The sequence below is a fragment of the Entelurus aequoreus genome, linkage group LG23 (assembly GCF_033978785.1).
Source record: "Entelurus aequoreus isolate RoL-2023_Sb linkage group LG23, RoL_Eaeq_v1.1, whole genome shotgun sequence".
Classification (NCBI taxonomy): domain Eukaryota; kingdom Metazoa; phylum Chordata; class Actinopteri; order Syngnathiformes; family Syngnathidae; genus Entelurus; species Entelurus aequoreus.
In genome coordinates this window covers 20,538,369-20,554,586 of record NC_084753.1, presented here as the reverse complement: position 1 = coordinate 20,554,586, position 16,218 = coordinate 20,538,369, and the positions used below count along the sequence as shown (strand labels likewise).

The following is a 16,218-nucleotide window of genomic DNA, read 5'->3' as shown; positions in this document are numbered from 1 at the left end:
TGTTATAGGCGCAAAGTTGAAAAGCCAGCATCTGTGATGGTATGGGGGTGTATTAGTGCCCAATTCATGGGTAACTTACACATTTGTGAAGACACCATTAATGCTGAAAGGTACATACATGTTTTGGAGGAACATATGTTGCCATCCAAGCAACATCTTTTTCATGGACGCCCCTGCTTATTTCAGCAAGACAATGCCAAGCCACATTCGCCACATGTTATAACAGCATGGCTTCATAGTAAAAGAGTGCGGGTACTAGACTGGCCTGCCTGTAGTCCAGACCTGTCTCCCATTGAAAATGTGTGGCACATTATTAAGCCTAAAATACCACAACGGAGACCCCCGGACTGTTGAACAACTTAAACTGTACATCAAGCAAGAATGGGAAAGAATTCCACCTGAAAAGCTTCAAAAATTGGTCTCCTCAGTTCCCAAACGTTTACTGAGTGTTGTTAAAAGGAAAGGCCATGTAACACAGTGGTAGAAATTTTCAACTTTTGTGCAATGTGTTGCTGCCATTAAATTCTAAGTTAATGATTTTTTGCCAAAAGAAATGGGTTTTTCAGTTTGAACATTAAATGTCTTGTCTTTGCAGTCAATTCAATTGAATATAAGTTGAAAAGGTATTTCAACTTTCATTGTATTCTGTTTTTATTTACGATTTACACAATGTGCCAACTTCACTGGTTTTGGGTTTTGTACATTGTATTTTGTTTAGGATCTTTAATGTACAAAATGTATTGAAGTGGCCCCTCAATCTTAAATTTTTTGTACGTGGTCCTCGCTGGAAAATGTTTGGACAGCCCTGTTCTATATGCTCAGTGCAATTTCAGCATGATTATATATCAATTAGCAATTATAATTTTAGAAAACATATGCTAATGGTTAGAAATAGCTAAAACATAATGATAATGACTACTTATTTTAAATGCACAAAAAGCCTTTTTTTTCTGTTTCAAGACAAATACATTAACAGAACATAGTGAAGAAGCAACCATGGTTCTCTCAGTTGTCTAATGTGCAGCCGGTAGGGGAGTAACGATTCATCCACTACATCGATCTATTGACTTATATTCCTAAGATTCACCTACATTGATCTGTGCTCTGCAAGTTGGCCTTCAGGAAAACATTATGATCAAACACCGCTTTAAATAGATCACCATCTAGTATCGATTTGAAATTGATACTAGAAAAGAAAACATTGGCTTTAAGAACAGCATACTTATATATAGTAGGGTTTTTTTTTTTAGCACTTTTATTGGTAAATACTTTAAACATTACAGAAGTCAGTCTGCCCGTCAGTAACATTATCGCCACAAGTCATCAAAAACAAGTATGGTGGAATCCAGAAGAGAAGCAGACGAATGAGAAATGAACAAGCCACCATTGTGGTCCAGTGTATGGAAACACTTTGGCTTTTGCAAAGACATAGATGTTTTTTAATAAGTTGTTCACTTTTGGTAGCATATGTAAACGGCAACACCACAAATGTGTCTTGACTTCTTCCCGTTACCTTTTTGAGATATGTTTAATTTATATTTATTTTATTAATTCAATTTTCTTTTCTTTTTTGTGAAATATTGCCATTGAGCACAAGACTGTTCACTGGAGATATGTATGTATATTATGCAGTAACGTGCAGTCACTAGAGGCAGGTGAGGTGGGGCCTCACCTGCCATCATGGAAAGAAAAAAAATGTAAAAAGAAAAAAAATGTATTAAATTGTTATATGTATCCAGTGATTATACTATAAAGTTGTTTTCCATTTAACTTCACCAGTTTTAGATTATTTTTATTCAAAATCGCTGAATTTTCACAATTGCCGTTCAAATACTGAGAAGAGACGGTGCGGTGATCAGCAGCCAGTTGAGGCACGTCACTGCGTTGTGCCTCAACATAGATTGCGGACTCGGCTAACTGCTGGCCTGCTGTGCAGTGAGACCGTATTGCTATATGAACTATATTATACATTTCCATAGTTTAGTTAGCTGAGGTATATAATGTACAGTGTATTTTGTCAACAACTGTATGTGTGTAAAGTATTTCTTGTGCTGAGCAATCATAAAACTGCTGCGAAGACGCACTGTGTGAGGCTCGCAGTAATCCCGCCTCCTGGTGGTAGAGAATGCACCCCCGGCGTAGAATGCACCCCCTGACGGGAGTGTTATATCACCTAAAGCCCACACTTAAACTTTCCACGTGCAAGATTTAATCTATTTAAAAAAGTTATTTAATAAGAAGCCAAAAAGTGCAAAAACAATAATGTTCGTGTTGGTGGAGTTGTGAATGACAGGGCCACAACATTAGGTACACCTGCAGACTGCAGCACGGATTTCATATTTCATAAATTCACAACTCCTCCAACACGAACATTATTGTCTTTGCACTTTTTGGCTTCTTATTGAGCTGCTGCATTTTTTGGTTGGGTTGTTAATTTATTTTGAGTAATACAATAGTACATTTCTAAAAGGGGAGGAATGTAATAGTTCTATCTATGTTTGTCTGTTGCCATCTCCTGGTTAATGTTGGCTATAGCGTACTGGGGTTACTTTTTGGTTGGCCAACGATTTACGTGGTGTTGCGCACCTGACGTCAAGTGTGTTGAGTCTGTTCTGAAGTCTATAGTAAAGAGACGTACTTCATCACCTCGCCTGGTTATTGCCTCCAACCCAATATATTACATAAAGGTAAGACAATAATAACGTTTTTTTTATTAAATGTGCTTTTTTGTGTGCTACAGTTTGTATGTGTAAAGTTAAAGTTAAGTTAAAGTACCAATGATTGTCACACACACACTAGGTGTAATGAAATGTGTCCTTTGCATTTGACCCATCCCTTGATCACCCCCTGGGAGGTGAGGGGAGCAGTGAGCAGCAGCGGCACCGCGCCCGGGAATCATTTTTGGTGATTTAACCCCCAATTCCAACCCTTGATGCTGAGTGACAAGCAGGGAAGAATGCTGGTATGAGCTTTTAAACATAACCCGTTAACTGCTGCCAATCAAATGGTGAATAAGATACTCTTTAGGGTTCATATGTTTGTAAATCTGACTGTGATGAAGTCAGTGCCTCACCAGCCATGAACCTCACCGCACGTCACTGATATTATGTACTACATGTATGATGTGGAGCTGACTATGACAAGTAGTAGTTGGTTAAACTTGTTCTTTTGTCAGATATTACTGCACTGCTGTTTATTAAAATGAGAGTATTTAGTCAATCACAGCTCGTTTAACCTGGAGAGATGTGTTTGGTTTACATTGTTTATATGAATATTGTATTATTCTATTTAGCAGGTAATTCTACTGTTAAAATGTTGGTTACTGTAATTTTATTGAACATTTCTTGAATACTGAAAATGAGAGCAGAAAAGGTTTTCTCTTATCAAAGTGTTGGCTGCACTTTATTTAAATAAGATTCTTGTTTACATGCTTGTTTGTATGTATAATTCATTTATACCTAATTCCCTTACAAAAAGTGTGTCCCCCACATCTGCGGTCCCTTCCAAGGTTTCTCGTTGTTCCCATTGGGTTGAGTTTTTTCTTGCCCTGACGTGGGATCTGTTGTGGTTTGTGCAGCCCTTTGAGACATTTGTGATTAAGGGCTATATAAATAAACTTTGTTTGATTGATTGATTAAAATGTGTTTTTTGGCAATTTCGACTTTGACCGCAACCGACAGTTGCTTTATAGTGGCACTTTCCATCATTTTCAGCAGACCGCATTGCAAAATGATTAACCCTCCCACCTTCTTTTCACGCAAGATTCACCCAGGAATGAGGCCATATGAATCCCTTCCCTACTGTACACCTGGTAATAAAAAGTGCATCCTTTGACAGCTCATTACGGAACACATATTTTTGGCTTAAGTGTTCAGTATCAAGTATTTGTTTTACAGTCTTAAAATGTACTGAATCGATTCCAACTCACTGAATCGTTTTGGATCTTATCGCCCCTGAATTGCACCGGCAACCTCAAATGATGATTAATACCAGTCATACCTTTAAAACACCACTAGGGGACGGTGGGTGACGACCACTTTTCCAGCTTGCATCAGTTTTTGCAGAGAGCATAGTGACACATTTGGTTCAATGTTCACACTTAAAGTATTCGCAAATCAAAGTAAAGTTTAGCTGCTTGCAAAATCCACATCTCTGCCGCAGGGCCCTAGAGGCAGGACCCCGGCCGGCAGAGGGAGGGACAGGCTGTTTGAGAGAGAGAAATAGCGGGGGATAGATTTCATGGCATTTCATCGTGTACAGACTGGAAGTTGTTGTCAGAGACGGAAGCCAGTGCGGTAGAGGGGGGGGGGGGGGGGGGGATAGGAGGGGAGAAGTTAAGGTCAGCCTTCACCTTAACCTTGTCACATGTTGTTGTATGTTACCTTGCCCGCAATAAAAAGCGCGGGACTATCCTCGTTTATCTTGGCCAGGGTGCAGTAATTGAATTAAGGCTGTGACACAGAGCTGAGGACAATTAATGAAACGTACCCAAGAAGCTTAATTAGCACTCATTGGACGCTTTTTCCAACTCCAATCTGCCTGACAATTGCCATAATGGCGTCTGTAATCGTACACAAATGCGCCTGTTCTCTTTTGCTAATGGCGTAACTAAAACGACAATGACGCTGAAATTCCGTTCGTTTGGGAAAGTGATCGTTAGCGGACAGTTTAAATGAAGGCCTAATGCGAATGCTGCGTGGTATCACACCGGACCGGAAGAGTGCTGATATCATGCAGAGTTATTAATCACCGTGAGCATTCCGACAGGTGACTGCAGAAAAAGGTAAAAACAAGTCATGCAAAGTGTTCGAGCATCTCGTTTGGATATTTACATTAGAGTTGCGCGCAGCGTGATTCAGTGAATCCCCCTGCGCAGGCATGAAAACACCTCTTCATCTGTATCAAACTCGCAGAAAAGCACCTCTGCATTAGTTTCCGTCAACCCTGACAAACACGCACACACGGTCCAAATTTAAAAACGGACACAAAAGCAGTACCTCCCGCTCAAGCACAGCTTCATCCTGGAGAGATAAAAACCCGGCCCCGGGGGGGATGTGGAGAAAACTCCCTCCTGTATGTGCAAGCAGCTCTCCCTTTAAGCTGGGAGAAAACCCCAGCAGCACACGCACACCCCGCTGACGATGCTGCTGACGCCTCTGCTGCCACCAGAAGAAGAAGAAGCAGCAGCAAAGCCGGGGAGGGAAGACAAGAAGTGCAAGAGAGGAAGAGTGGGAGGGAAGGTGTGGGTGTGACGAAGGATGCGTGCAGAAGGGAAACGAAGCAGCCTACCTGATGGTGCCCATATGGTTCATGTCATCATCGCACACCTAAAAAGGGAAATAAGAGTTATTAGTGGCGTGGCCTGCGGGGGGGATGCATATGCACATGCATATTCATGAGGCATGCTGTCCCTGTGTTTTTGTTTATGTTCCTCTATACCCCCCTTCTCTTTCAAGATCCTCCCATTTACGGCTTTCCCCGTCCAAAGCTGCAGCTGGCTGCCTACCATGCATGTGAGGTGGGAACAATCACATCAGCTCAACAGCGGAGAGAAGCATAAATGGGTGGGGGGGGGGGGGGGGGGGGGGGATATAGAGTGGAAACCTCCATTGCAGCCAGACTGCAGATATAGAGTATATCGCATCTCCTGACCGATGGCGCTAAATAAGAGAGCGCAGAGACACAGAGAGGAGGGGACGGATACAGCATGGGAGGGATACAGGTGGCTACATCTGTTGAGTCTGCAAAGAATATTACTGTCAAGAATAATGGGTTACAGTAAGTCATGTGATTAATCTAAAACCCATCCATCCATCCATTTTCTACCGCTTGTCCCTTTCAGGGTCACGGGGGGTGCTGGAGCCTATCTCAGCTGTTATAGTTTCAAGTTTATTCACAATACCATAGAACAATTACAATAGTAGTGAATATCATTTAAAGATGTTGGTAAGTGTATTTGTTTTACAGTCTTTACAGAGTGATTCGGACCGAGAAAGCGACGATTACCCCATGAATTTGAGCGAGGATGAAAGATTCGTGGATGAGGAAAGTGACAGTGAAGGATTAGAGTGCAGTGCAGGACGCCAGGGTGTATCTTTTTTCGCTCTGACCGTAACTTAGGTACAAGGGCTCATTGAATTCCACACTTTCTCCTTTTTCTATTGTGGATCACAGATTTGTATTTGGGGGACCTTATTTAGGGTCCCCCAAATAAGCTAGAAGAAGCTTTTGACAGGGGGTCCAGAGGACAGTATATACATGGAATGATGAAAAATGGTAGCAAGCACAACAACAACAACAACAACAAAAACAACAACGCTATATGATAAACACAAGATAATAATACTAAAGGACGCATACACATACACACATACATTCATTCGACCATGCAAAACCCAACAGTAGTCAACCCCACATGAGGCATTAGAGATAGGTGGTTAATGGGTAAGTTTTCAGTTTCTTTTTGAAGTTGGAGAATGGATACAGCATCTTGAGGCTCTCATTAAGCCGGTTCCAAATCTTTGGTCCCCTGCATACAACACTTCGATCGGTACAAGCCAGTAGACGATGTTTACCTGATATCAGATCTAAGTTACGAGTGTTGTGGGCATGCTGGGGATGGTAGATAGGAACCAAGCTACAGAGCCTAAGATTCAGCCTGTGAATGACTTGATAGGTTAAACAAGCATTGTGATAAATATTGAACTCTGTCAGTCTTAAGAGATGATAATTATGGAATAGATGTCGAGTGGGGGCATTAAACTTGGACCATGACAGGGCCCATATGATTTTCTTTTGCATGGATTCTAATTTGTGAAGGTAGGTAGGGAAGGTGTTACACCAGATGACATTACAGTAGTTTAGATGTGGTTCAAAGAGAGTTTTATATAGGGTAAGTAAAGCATACAGAGGAAGATAATGACGAAGGTGAAAGAACAGGCCAACATATTTGGATAATTTGTTTAACAGATGGCTAATGTGACATTTGAAATCGAGGTACTCGTCAATGATGACTCCCAGGAATACACTCTCTGTATTTCCTGCCCATTGATGTTGATATGGCAGTGCTCAGTATTTGTCCGGTTTTTATTACAATGAAATAGAATAAAATGTGTTTTATTAACATTAAGTGAGAGCTTATTGCATTTGAACCAGGGCGGAAGGCGGGGTACACCCTGGACAAATTGCCACCTCATCACAGGGCCAACACAGATAGACGGACAACATTCACACTCACATTCACACACTAGGGCCAATTTAGTGTTGCCAATCAACCTATCCCCAGGTGCATGTTTTTGGAGGTGGGTGGTTCTCAAACTCTTTTTTTACCTCACAAAACACTCGGCTTTCCCAGTACTACCATAATGACAAACATTGAAATATGGTTGCGTAGTAAATATAGGTAATATTTTTGGCCACTGTAACATTACACACTTTTTGAACAGTAACACTGTATTTAAAGGCCTACTGAAATGAGCTTTTCTTATTTAAACGGGGATAGCAGATCCATTCTATGTGTCATACTTGATCATTTCGCGATATTGCCATATTTTTGCTGAAAGGATTTAGTAGAGAACATCGACGATAAAGTTCGCAACTTTTGGTCGCTGATAAAAAAAAGCCTTGCCTGTACCGGAAGTAGCGTGACGTCACAGGTTGAAGAGCTCCTCACATCTGCACATTGTTTACACCAGCAGCGAGAGTGATTCGGACCGAGAAAGCGACGATTACCCCATGAATTTGAGCGAGGATGAAAGATTCGTGGATGAGGAAAGTGACAGTGAAGGATTAGAGTGCAGTGCAGGACGCCAGGGTGTATCTTTTTTCGCTCTGACCGTAACTTAGGTACAAGGGCTCATTGAATTCCACACTTTCTCCTTTTTCTATTGTGGATCACGGATTTGTATTTTAAACCACCTCGGATACTACATCCTCTTGAAAATGAGAGTCGAGAACGCGAAATGGACATTCACAGTGACTTTTATCTCCACGACAATACATCGGTGAAGCACTTTTGCTTCGAAGCTAACGTGATAGCATAGTGCTTAACTGCGGATAGAAACAGAAGAAACATGCCCCTGACTGGAAGGATAGACAGAAGATCAACAATACTATTATTACTTCTACTATCAGGAGACACCGAATCAAACCCCGGACCTGTAGCCACAAGGTTAATGCTGTCCAGCCTGGCGAAGCCTAGCAATGCTGTTGCTAACGACGCCATTGAAGCTAACTTAACTACGGGACCTCGACAGAAACATTAGCTCTCCACCTACGCCAGCCCTCATCTGCTCATCACGACCCGTGCTCACCTGCGTTCCAGTGATCGACGGCGCGACGAAGGACTTCACCTGATCATTGGTGCGGTCGGCGGCTAGCGTCTGATAGCGCGTCTGCTATCCAAGTCAAAGTCCTCCTGGTTGTGTTGCTGTAGCCAGCCGCTAATACACCGATCCCACCTACAACTTTCTTCTTTGCTGTCTTCATTGTCCATTAAACAAATTGCAAAAGATTCACCAACACAGATGTCCAGAATACTGTGGAATTATGTGATGAAAACAGACGACTTAAGCTGGCCACCGTGCTATGAATCAATTTAAGTGGACATGAATCAATTTAAGTGGACCCCGACTTAAACAAGTTGAAAAACTTATTCGGGTGTTACCATTTAGTGGTCAATTGTACGGAATATGTACATCACTGTGCAACCTACTAATAAAAGTCTCAATCAATCAATCAATCAATCTATTCCTGCTTCAACCTGTGACGTCACGCGCAAACGTCATCATACATAGACGTTTTCAGCCTGATATTTCCCGGGAAATTTAAAATTGCACTTTATAAGTTAACCCGGCCGTATTGACATGTTTTGCAATGTTAAGATTTCATCATTGATGTATAAACTATCAGACTGCGTGGTCGGTAGTAGTGGGTTTCAGTAGGCCTTTAAATATTGAATTAAAGTTAAAGTACCAATGATTGTCACATGCACACTCGGTGTGGTGAAATTCGTCCTCTGCATTTGACCCATCCCCTTGTTCACCCCCTGGGAGGTGAGGGGAGCAGTGAGCAGCAGCGGTGGCCGCGCTCAGGAATCATCTTGGTGATTTAACCCCCAATTGCAACCCTTGATGCTGAGTTAATGGGTCCCATTTTTATAGTCTTTGATCTGACTTGGCCGGGGTTTGAACTGACGACCTACCGATCTCAGGGCGGACACTCTAACCACAAGGCCAATTCTTTGGTGTACCAATAGCGTGTATGAAAGAGAGCATGGCCAACTAAACGACAGGTACCATTTTTGCTACCAACGACGTGTGCAGCTATGTCGGGATGCATGGAATTACTGTCGTATTGACGTTAGTTTTTCTGACGAAATAAACCAACATAATACATCTTATTTTCACCAAGTATCTCCTCAGAAAACACTTGGCTTTCCCAGTACTACCATAATGACAAACATTTAAACAAACAGGTGCCTAACAGTAGCTCCCTTGAATTCCTTCTAAGTCCATAACAATATCTGATAGCTCAGTTACAGCTCTTGTTATTACCAAATCTGTGTTATATGTGTTTTATGTTGCACGATTGCACCAAGAAAAATTCCTAGTTTGTGAACCCGTTCTCAAACAATGGCAATAAAACTATTCTGATTCTGATTCTTGCTACCAATGACGTGTGTATAGAATTACTGTCGTATTGACGTTAGTTTTTCTGACAAAATAAACCAACATAGTACGTCGTTTTTTCACCAAGTACTTCCTCATAAAACACTTGGCTTTCCAAGTACTACCATAATGACAAACATTAAAATACGGTTGCATAGTAAATATAGTTAATATTTTGGGCCACTGTAACATTACACACTTTTTGAACAGTGACACTGTGTTTAAATATTTAATTAAGCAATGTTTTGGCGTACCAATAGCGGCAGAGTCGTGTATGAAAGAGAGCATGACAAAACTAAAGACAGGCGCCATTTTTGCTACCAACGACGTGTGCGGATGTGCCAGGATGCATTTAATTGCTGTCGTATTGACGTTAGTTTTTCTGACAAAATAAACCAACAAAATATGTATTTTTTTCACCAACTACCTCCTCAGAAAACACTTGGCTTTCCAAGTACTACCATAATGACAAACATTAAAATACGGTTGCGTAGTAAGTATAGTTAATATTTTTGACCACTGTAACATTACACACTTTTTGAACAGTAACACTGTATTTAAATATTCAATGAAACAATTATTTGGTGTACTAATTACAGCACAGTCGTGTATGAAAGAGAGCATGGCCAACTAAAAGACAGGCGCCATTTTACTCTGAATGGAATTGCTGTCGTTTTGACGTTAGTTTTTCTGACGAAATAAACCAACATAATATGTATTTTTTTCACAAAGTACCTCCTCAGGAAACACTCGGCTTTCCCAGTACTACCATAATGACAAACATTAAAATACGGTTGCGTAGTAAATATAGTTAATATTTTTGGCCACTGTAACATTACACACTTTTTGAACAGTAACACTGTGTTTACATATTTAATTAAGCTATTCTTTGGTGTACTAATAGCGGCAGAGTCGTGTACGAAAGAGAGCATGGCAAACTAAACGACAGGCGCCATTTTTGCTACCAATGACGTCTGCGGTATGGTATGCATGGAATTGCTGTCGTTTTGACGTTACTTTTTCTGACGAAATAAACCAACATACTACGTCTATATATAGTTCTAAATATACTCAAGCTCATCGACTTACAACAACACTTGCTTTTATTTCATGAAAGTATAATTTATTGCGGCTGTATTTGACGCACACTGCAGTGTTTAGTGATCAGCAGGCTTTTTAACATTCACGCGACGGCGCAAAAAATAAAAATTAAAAAACTTCATTAGCTTTGGACCAACAATCATGGAGAAATTGTGACTTTTGTGTGAAGTATGTCAACACTGGTGGCTTCCTCCAACCTATTGTTTGTAATCACTGCACTAGACAAAGCTGTCTGAGTTTGTCATTTATTGTTACACCCAAAATTGTGTTTCTTTCACTCTTTCAATGTCTACTCCGTCTATTTGTATTTGTACTTTGTCTTCCACTGTTACCTAATTGCTTTACTTTAGTTTTACTGACATTCAAGGATAGACTGTTTGTCAAACTATCTCTTTAATTTGTTAATTTCTACTGTTATTTATTGGTATAAGCTTATGTGTGTTCTCTCCTGAACAAAACGCAGACGTTGTGTTTATGTGGCACAAGAGACCGTAGTTGCTCTCCAGTGTTGTCGATAAACCTTCTTTTCCCATTTACTTGTCTTCGTTCCGGGTTGTGGGGGAAGCCATGTAAAAGCTTTCCACAAGTCACGTCAGAGCCTTTTGACCAATCATTGAGGAGATTGTCTGAAACCAAGTTGGCCATACTCTCTTTATACACGATTCTCACAGCTGGAGAATTTCCGATCTAAAAAAATGATTGCATTAATTATGTATATAAGTAGATTATATAGGTATAGATCGGTCGGTAGAGCGGCCATGCCAGCAACATCAGGGTTGCAGGTTCGATCCCCGCTTCCGCCATCCTAGTTACTGCCGTTGTGTGCTTGGGCAAGACACTTTACCAAACCTGCTCCCAGTGCCACCCACACTGGTTTAAATGTAACTTAGAAATTCGGGTTTCACTATGTAAAGCGCTTTGAGTTACTTGAGAAAAGAGCTATATAAATATAATTCACTAATTCACATTAATCGCACAATTTCATTAACTTTTTCGTTAACTAAAAAAGGCTGAGGGTTTTTATAAGGTCAGTGATCATGCAAAGATGAGTGAGGAGACTGACCGTTCACTTCAATATAAACCCTGACGGAATTTTAGATAAAACCGTTTCCAAGTTTGAACAATTAAATCGTGCATTCAATAAAACACTTTAAAAAGTTCCTGTTTGACAGTTCTTTTTAAATAGTGGGGCGTGTGACCCCGGGGAACATGCTTTATCAGTATCTTGCAGTATCACGCTTCAAACCACGCTTTGAAAAGCAGTGCACTACAAAATGTGCTTATTTTAGCCGTTAATCCTGACTTCCACATTTTGATAAATTTTTGTTTGTAGGTTAAAGTGTTTTATATATTGTACTCCTGAGTTAAATTTGCTGATCAATTTGAATGTATTGTTATTTAGTTATTTTAGTTTATTTCCTTGTATTTTTCAGTATCAAATGTTTAAAGTCAGTCAAAAAATGTGTATAGTTAAAATAAGGATTTAATTATAATCTTTGTTTAAGTCAAATTGATGTACTTTGCAGACTAAAAAACATAGTTGATATAGCTATTTGTTATAAGTTGATCTATATTTCTTTCTTTTTTTTGTTTTCTTTCATGTTAATTTGGATAAATGTTATGCAGAGGTGTACCATTTTGGATACAATTAATATTCGGGAGTCGGGGGATGTTTTCTTCTTTCTACAGGAAAATAGTTGAGAAGCAATGCTGTATGAGATTCTGACAAAAAAAAATGCATTTGTGTCCAAATATCATGGTCTTTTTTTAAGTTAACTTAAATTATGTAGACAAGAAAAAAACTGTAATTTAATCTTGTTTAATCCGATTTTTAAAAAAATACATACCATTTGTCATATATACATAAAGTACATGTCGGTTGTAAGCTTCCAAAAGATACAAGATGCAGGTCGGATATTTGCACAGTGGGTGTGCAAACAGGAGGAAACATACATAATAATAATAATACCTGGGATTTATATAGCGCTTTTCTAAGTACCCAAAGTTGCTTTACATGTTTTTCTGAACCCATCAATCATTCACACCTGGTGGTGGTAAGCTACTTTCGTAGCCACAGCTGCCCTGGGGTAGACTGACATGTAATGCATCTAAAAAGAGCACTGCATGTCTCCATGTATACAATGGAATTATTTATTATCCTCAATTTCACACTACAGGACCACCTCTACAGTACAAGAGTTGTATCAACAATTGTGTCTTTACAAAGGTACCGTATTTTCCGCACTATAAGGCGCACCGGATTATAAGGCGCACCTTCAATGAATGGCATATTTTAAAACTGTTCATATATAAGGCGCACCGCATTATAAGGCGCACCGCATTATAAGGCGCATAGAATAAACGATACAGTAGAGGCTGGTGTTACGTTATGCATCCATAAGATGGAGCTGCGCTAAAGGGAATGTCAACAAAACAGTCAGATAGGTCAGTCAAACTTTAATAATAGATTACAAACCAGCGTTCTGACAACTCTGTTCACTCCCAAAATGAATAAACAGCTGTTTTATTATTTTCCCCGAGGTAAAGTCGGTGATGTGGTGTTTTGTTTATCTTTTAACGACAGCAAGGTATAACATGTAGTGCAACATTTATATCACACAGTGGAGGGAAACTTTTCCCTGATTCATTAAACACGTAAAAAACAGTGATACTGTTATGGTAAATCAAACGTTAGTGCAATCACAATATAGTAACACTCGAAATAGTGCAGAGCAATAACAATATATCAATAACTCAACTCAACAAATGGAAATGAAACGGCACGCCTCGCGCAGTCATATATCCCAGCATGCACCGCACGCTTCTTCTTCTTCTACGGGGGAAAATGAAGACTGGGGAAATGAAACGGCACGCCTCGCACAGTCAAATATCCCAGCATGCACCACATGCTTTTTCTTCTTCTACGGGGGAAAATGAAGTCGGCGGCTGCTTACCGTAGTTGCGATTGATTGATTGATTGAAACTTTTACCTGCTGGAGGCTCAATATTGGTCCATATATAAGGTGCACCGGATTATAAGGCGCACTGTCAGCTTTTGACAAAATTGGAGGTTTTTAGGTGCACCTTATAGTGCGGAAAATACGGTAATAGTCGTGGTTTGAGCTCTTGTTAATATTTGCACGAAGTGTAATGATAATAATGTAATACAGCAAAAAAAAATCCATCAAAGTTTTATAATCACTAGACAAACTGTCAATAACTTATGGTCTAAATTTAAAGTCAATTTGACGAGGACTTTGGGGTTTAATGCGGTGTATTGGTTAGGAAAATAACCAAGCAACACAATAGGGGTCCATTTTTAGCCACATTTTCACCCTTGTATGTGCAGCGGATCAAGAGTGTTATCTTACACCAGAGATGTCCAAACATTTTCCAGCGATGGCAACAGAGAAAAATTGAAAGATGCGAGGGCCACTTTTATACATTTGTATATGAAAAATACTCAAACCAAAACAATGTAGGTGAAACTATGCTAAAATTTGAAAAACACTTCTACATCTTAGCTCTGTGTTATAGATAACAAAGCAATAAAATCAATCATGATTATTTTAATTGATTGTATTTGTATTTATGTTAAAGGCCTACTGAAACCCACTACTACCGACCACGCAGTCTGATAGTTTATATATCAATGATGAAATCTTAACATTGCAACACATGCCAATACGGCCGGGTTAACTTATAAAGTGCAATTTTAAATTTCCAATGTATGATGACGAAAGCGTGTGACGTTAATCGTTAAAACAGAAGTATTCGGACACCATTGTATCCAATACAAAAAGCTCTGTTTTCATCGCAAAATTCCACAGTATTCTGGACATCTGTGTTGGTGAATCTTTTGCAATTTGTTTAATGAACAATGAAGACTGCAAAGAAGAAAGCTGTAGGTGGGATCGGTGTATTAGCGGCTGGCTGCAGCAACACAACCAGGAGGACTTTGACTTGGATAGCAGATGCGCTATCCGACGCTAGCCGCCGACCGCATCGATGATCGGGTGACGTCCTTCGTCGCTCCGTCGATCGCTGTAACGCAGGTGAGCACGGGTGTTGATGAGCAGATGAGGGCTGGCGTAGGTGGATAGCTAATGTTTTTAGCATAGCTCTGTGAGGTCCCGTAGCTAAGTTAGCTTCAATGGCGTCGTTAGCAACAGCATTGTTAAGCTTCGCCAGGCTGGAAAGCATTAACCGTGTAGTTACAGGTCCATGGTTTAATAGTATAGTTGATTTTTTTGTCTATCCTTCCAGTCAGGGGTTTATTTCTTTTGTTTCTATCTACAGTTAAGCCTGATGCTATCACGTTAGCTTCGTAGCTAAAGTGCTTCGCCGATGTGTTGTCGTGGAGATAAAAGTCACTGTGAATGTCCATTTCGCGTTCTCGACTCTCATTTTCAAGAGGCTATAGTATCCGAGGTGGTTTAAAATACAAATCCGTGATCCACAATAGAAAAAGGAGAAAGTGTGGAATCCAATGAGCCAGCTTGTACCTAAGTTACGGTCAGAGCGAAAAAAGATACGTCCTGCACTGCATTCTAGTCCTTCACTCTGACGTTCCTCATCCACGAATCTTTCATCCCCGCTCAAATTAATGGGATAATTGTCGCTTTATCGGTCCGAATCGCTCTCGCTGCTGGTGTAAACAATGGGGAAATGTGAGGAGCCTTTCAACCTGCGACGTCACGCTACTTCCGGTACAGGCAAGGCTTTTTTTATCAGCGACCAAAAGTTGCGAACTTTATCGTCGATGTTCTCTACTAAATCCTATCAGCAAAAATATGGCAATATCGCGAAATGATCAAGTATGACACATAGAATGGATCTGCTATCCCCGTTTAAATTTAAAAAATTCATTTCAGTAGGCCTTTAACTGTGCTCTAAAGTAAGCTTGTATTTAATAATATTGCTATTATACCGTCAACTGAAACACTTTTGAGGGCTTTAGTACACTCAAAAACATATCATGTCTCACAAGAAATGTGTACACTTTTTCATCATGACAGGACACACGGAACTCATCAAAGACCTTATATAGTAAAACGCGCTCAGGTTGTCGGCCATTTTGGTTTTCAGGTCCCATTTTTGGGGGATTTTGTCCCGTTATATTTTTTCATGTTTTTTTGTTCTAATTTGGGACCTGTTTAGTTTGTCTATAGAATGTGTCGCGGGCCAATAAAAATCGTGCTGCGGGCCGCAAATGGCCCCCGGGCCGCACTTTGGACACCCCTGTCTTACACAAACAAATAGGACACCACATCCATCCATCCATCCATTTTCTACCCCTTATTCCCTTTGGGGTTGTTGGAGCCTATCTCAGCTACAATCGGGCGGAAGGCGGGGTACACCCTGGACAAGTCGCCACCTCATCGCAGGATGTAAAAGTAATAAAATTATAATAGATGAACAGATTATGCAACTGTTTCTTGACATGTAA

At 40.3% G+C, this 16,218-nt stretch overlaps 1 protein-coding gene across 3 annotated transcripts in view; it reads right to left on the bottom strand.

Annotated features, from left to right (window-relative positions):
• si:dkey-174m14.3 (uncharacterized protein LOC563117 homolog) overlaps positions 1–5,304 on the bottom strand; it is an 81,051-nt gene extending 75,747 nt beyond the window's left edge. For 2 of the 3 annotated variants that reach the window (XM_062034447.1, XM_062034451.1), the window contains exon 1: positions 4,998–5,212. Coding sequence is in view for 1 of the 3 variants with exons in the window: in XM_062034451.1 (XP_061890435.1) it covers positions 4,998–5,020 (23 nt within the window). In the remaining 2 variants the exon portion in view is untranslated. Of the gene's footprint in view, positions 1–4,997; positions 5,213–5,289 lie in introns of those variants that run through there. The other variant, XM_062034450.1, reaches the window with a different exon arrangement.
• Between the last annotated feature and the right edge of the window lie 10,914 nt (positions 5,305–16,218).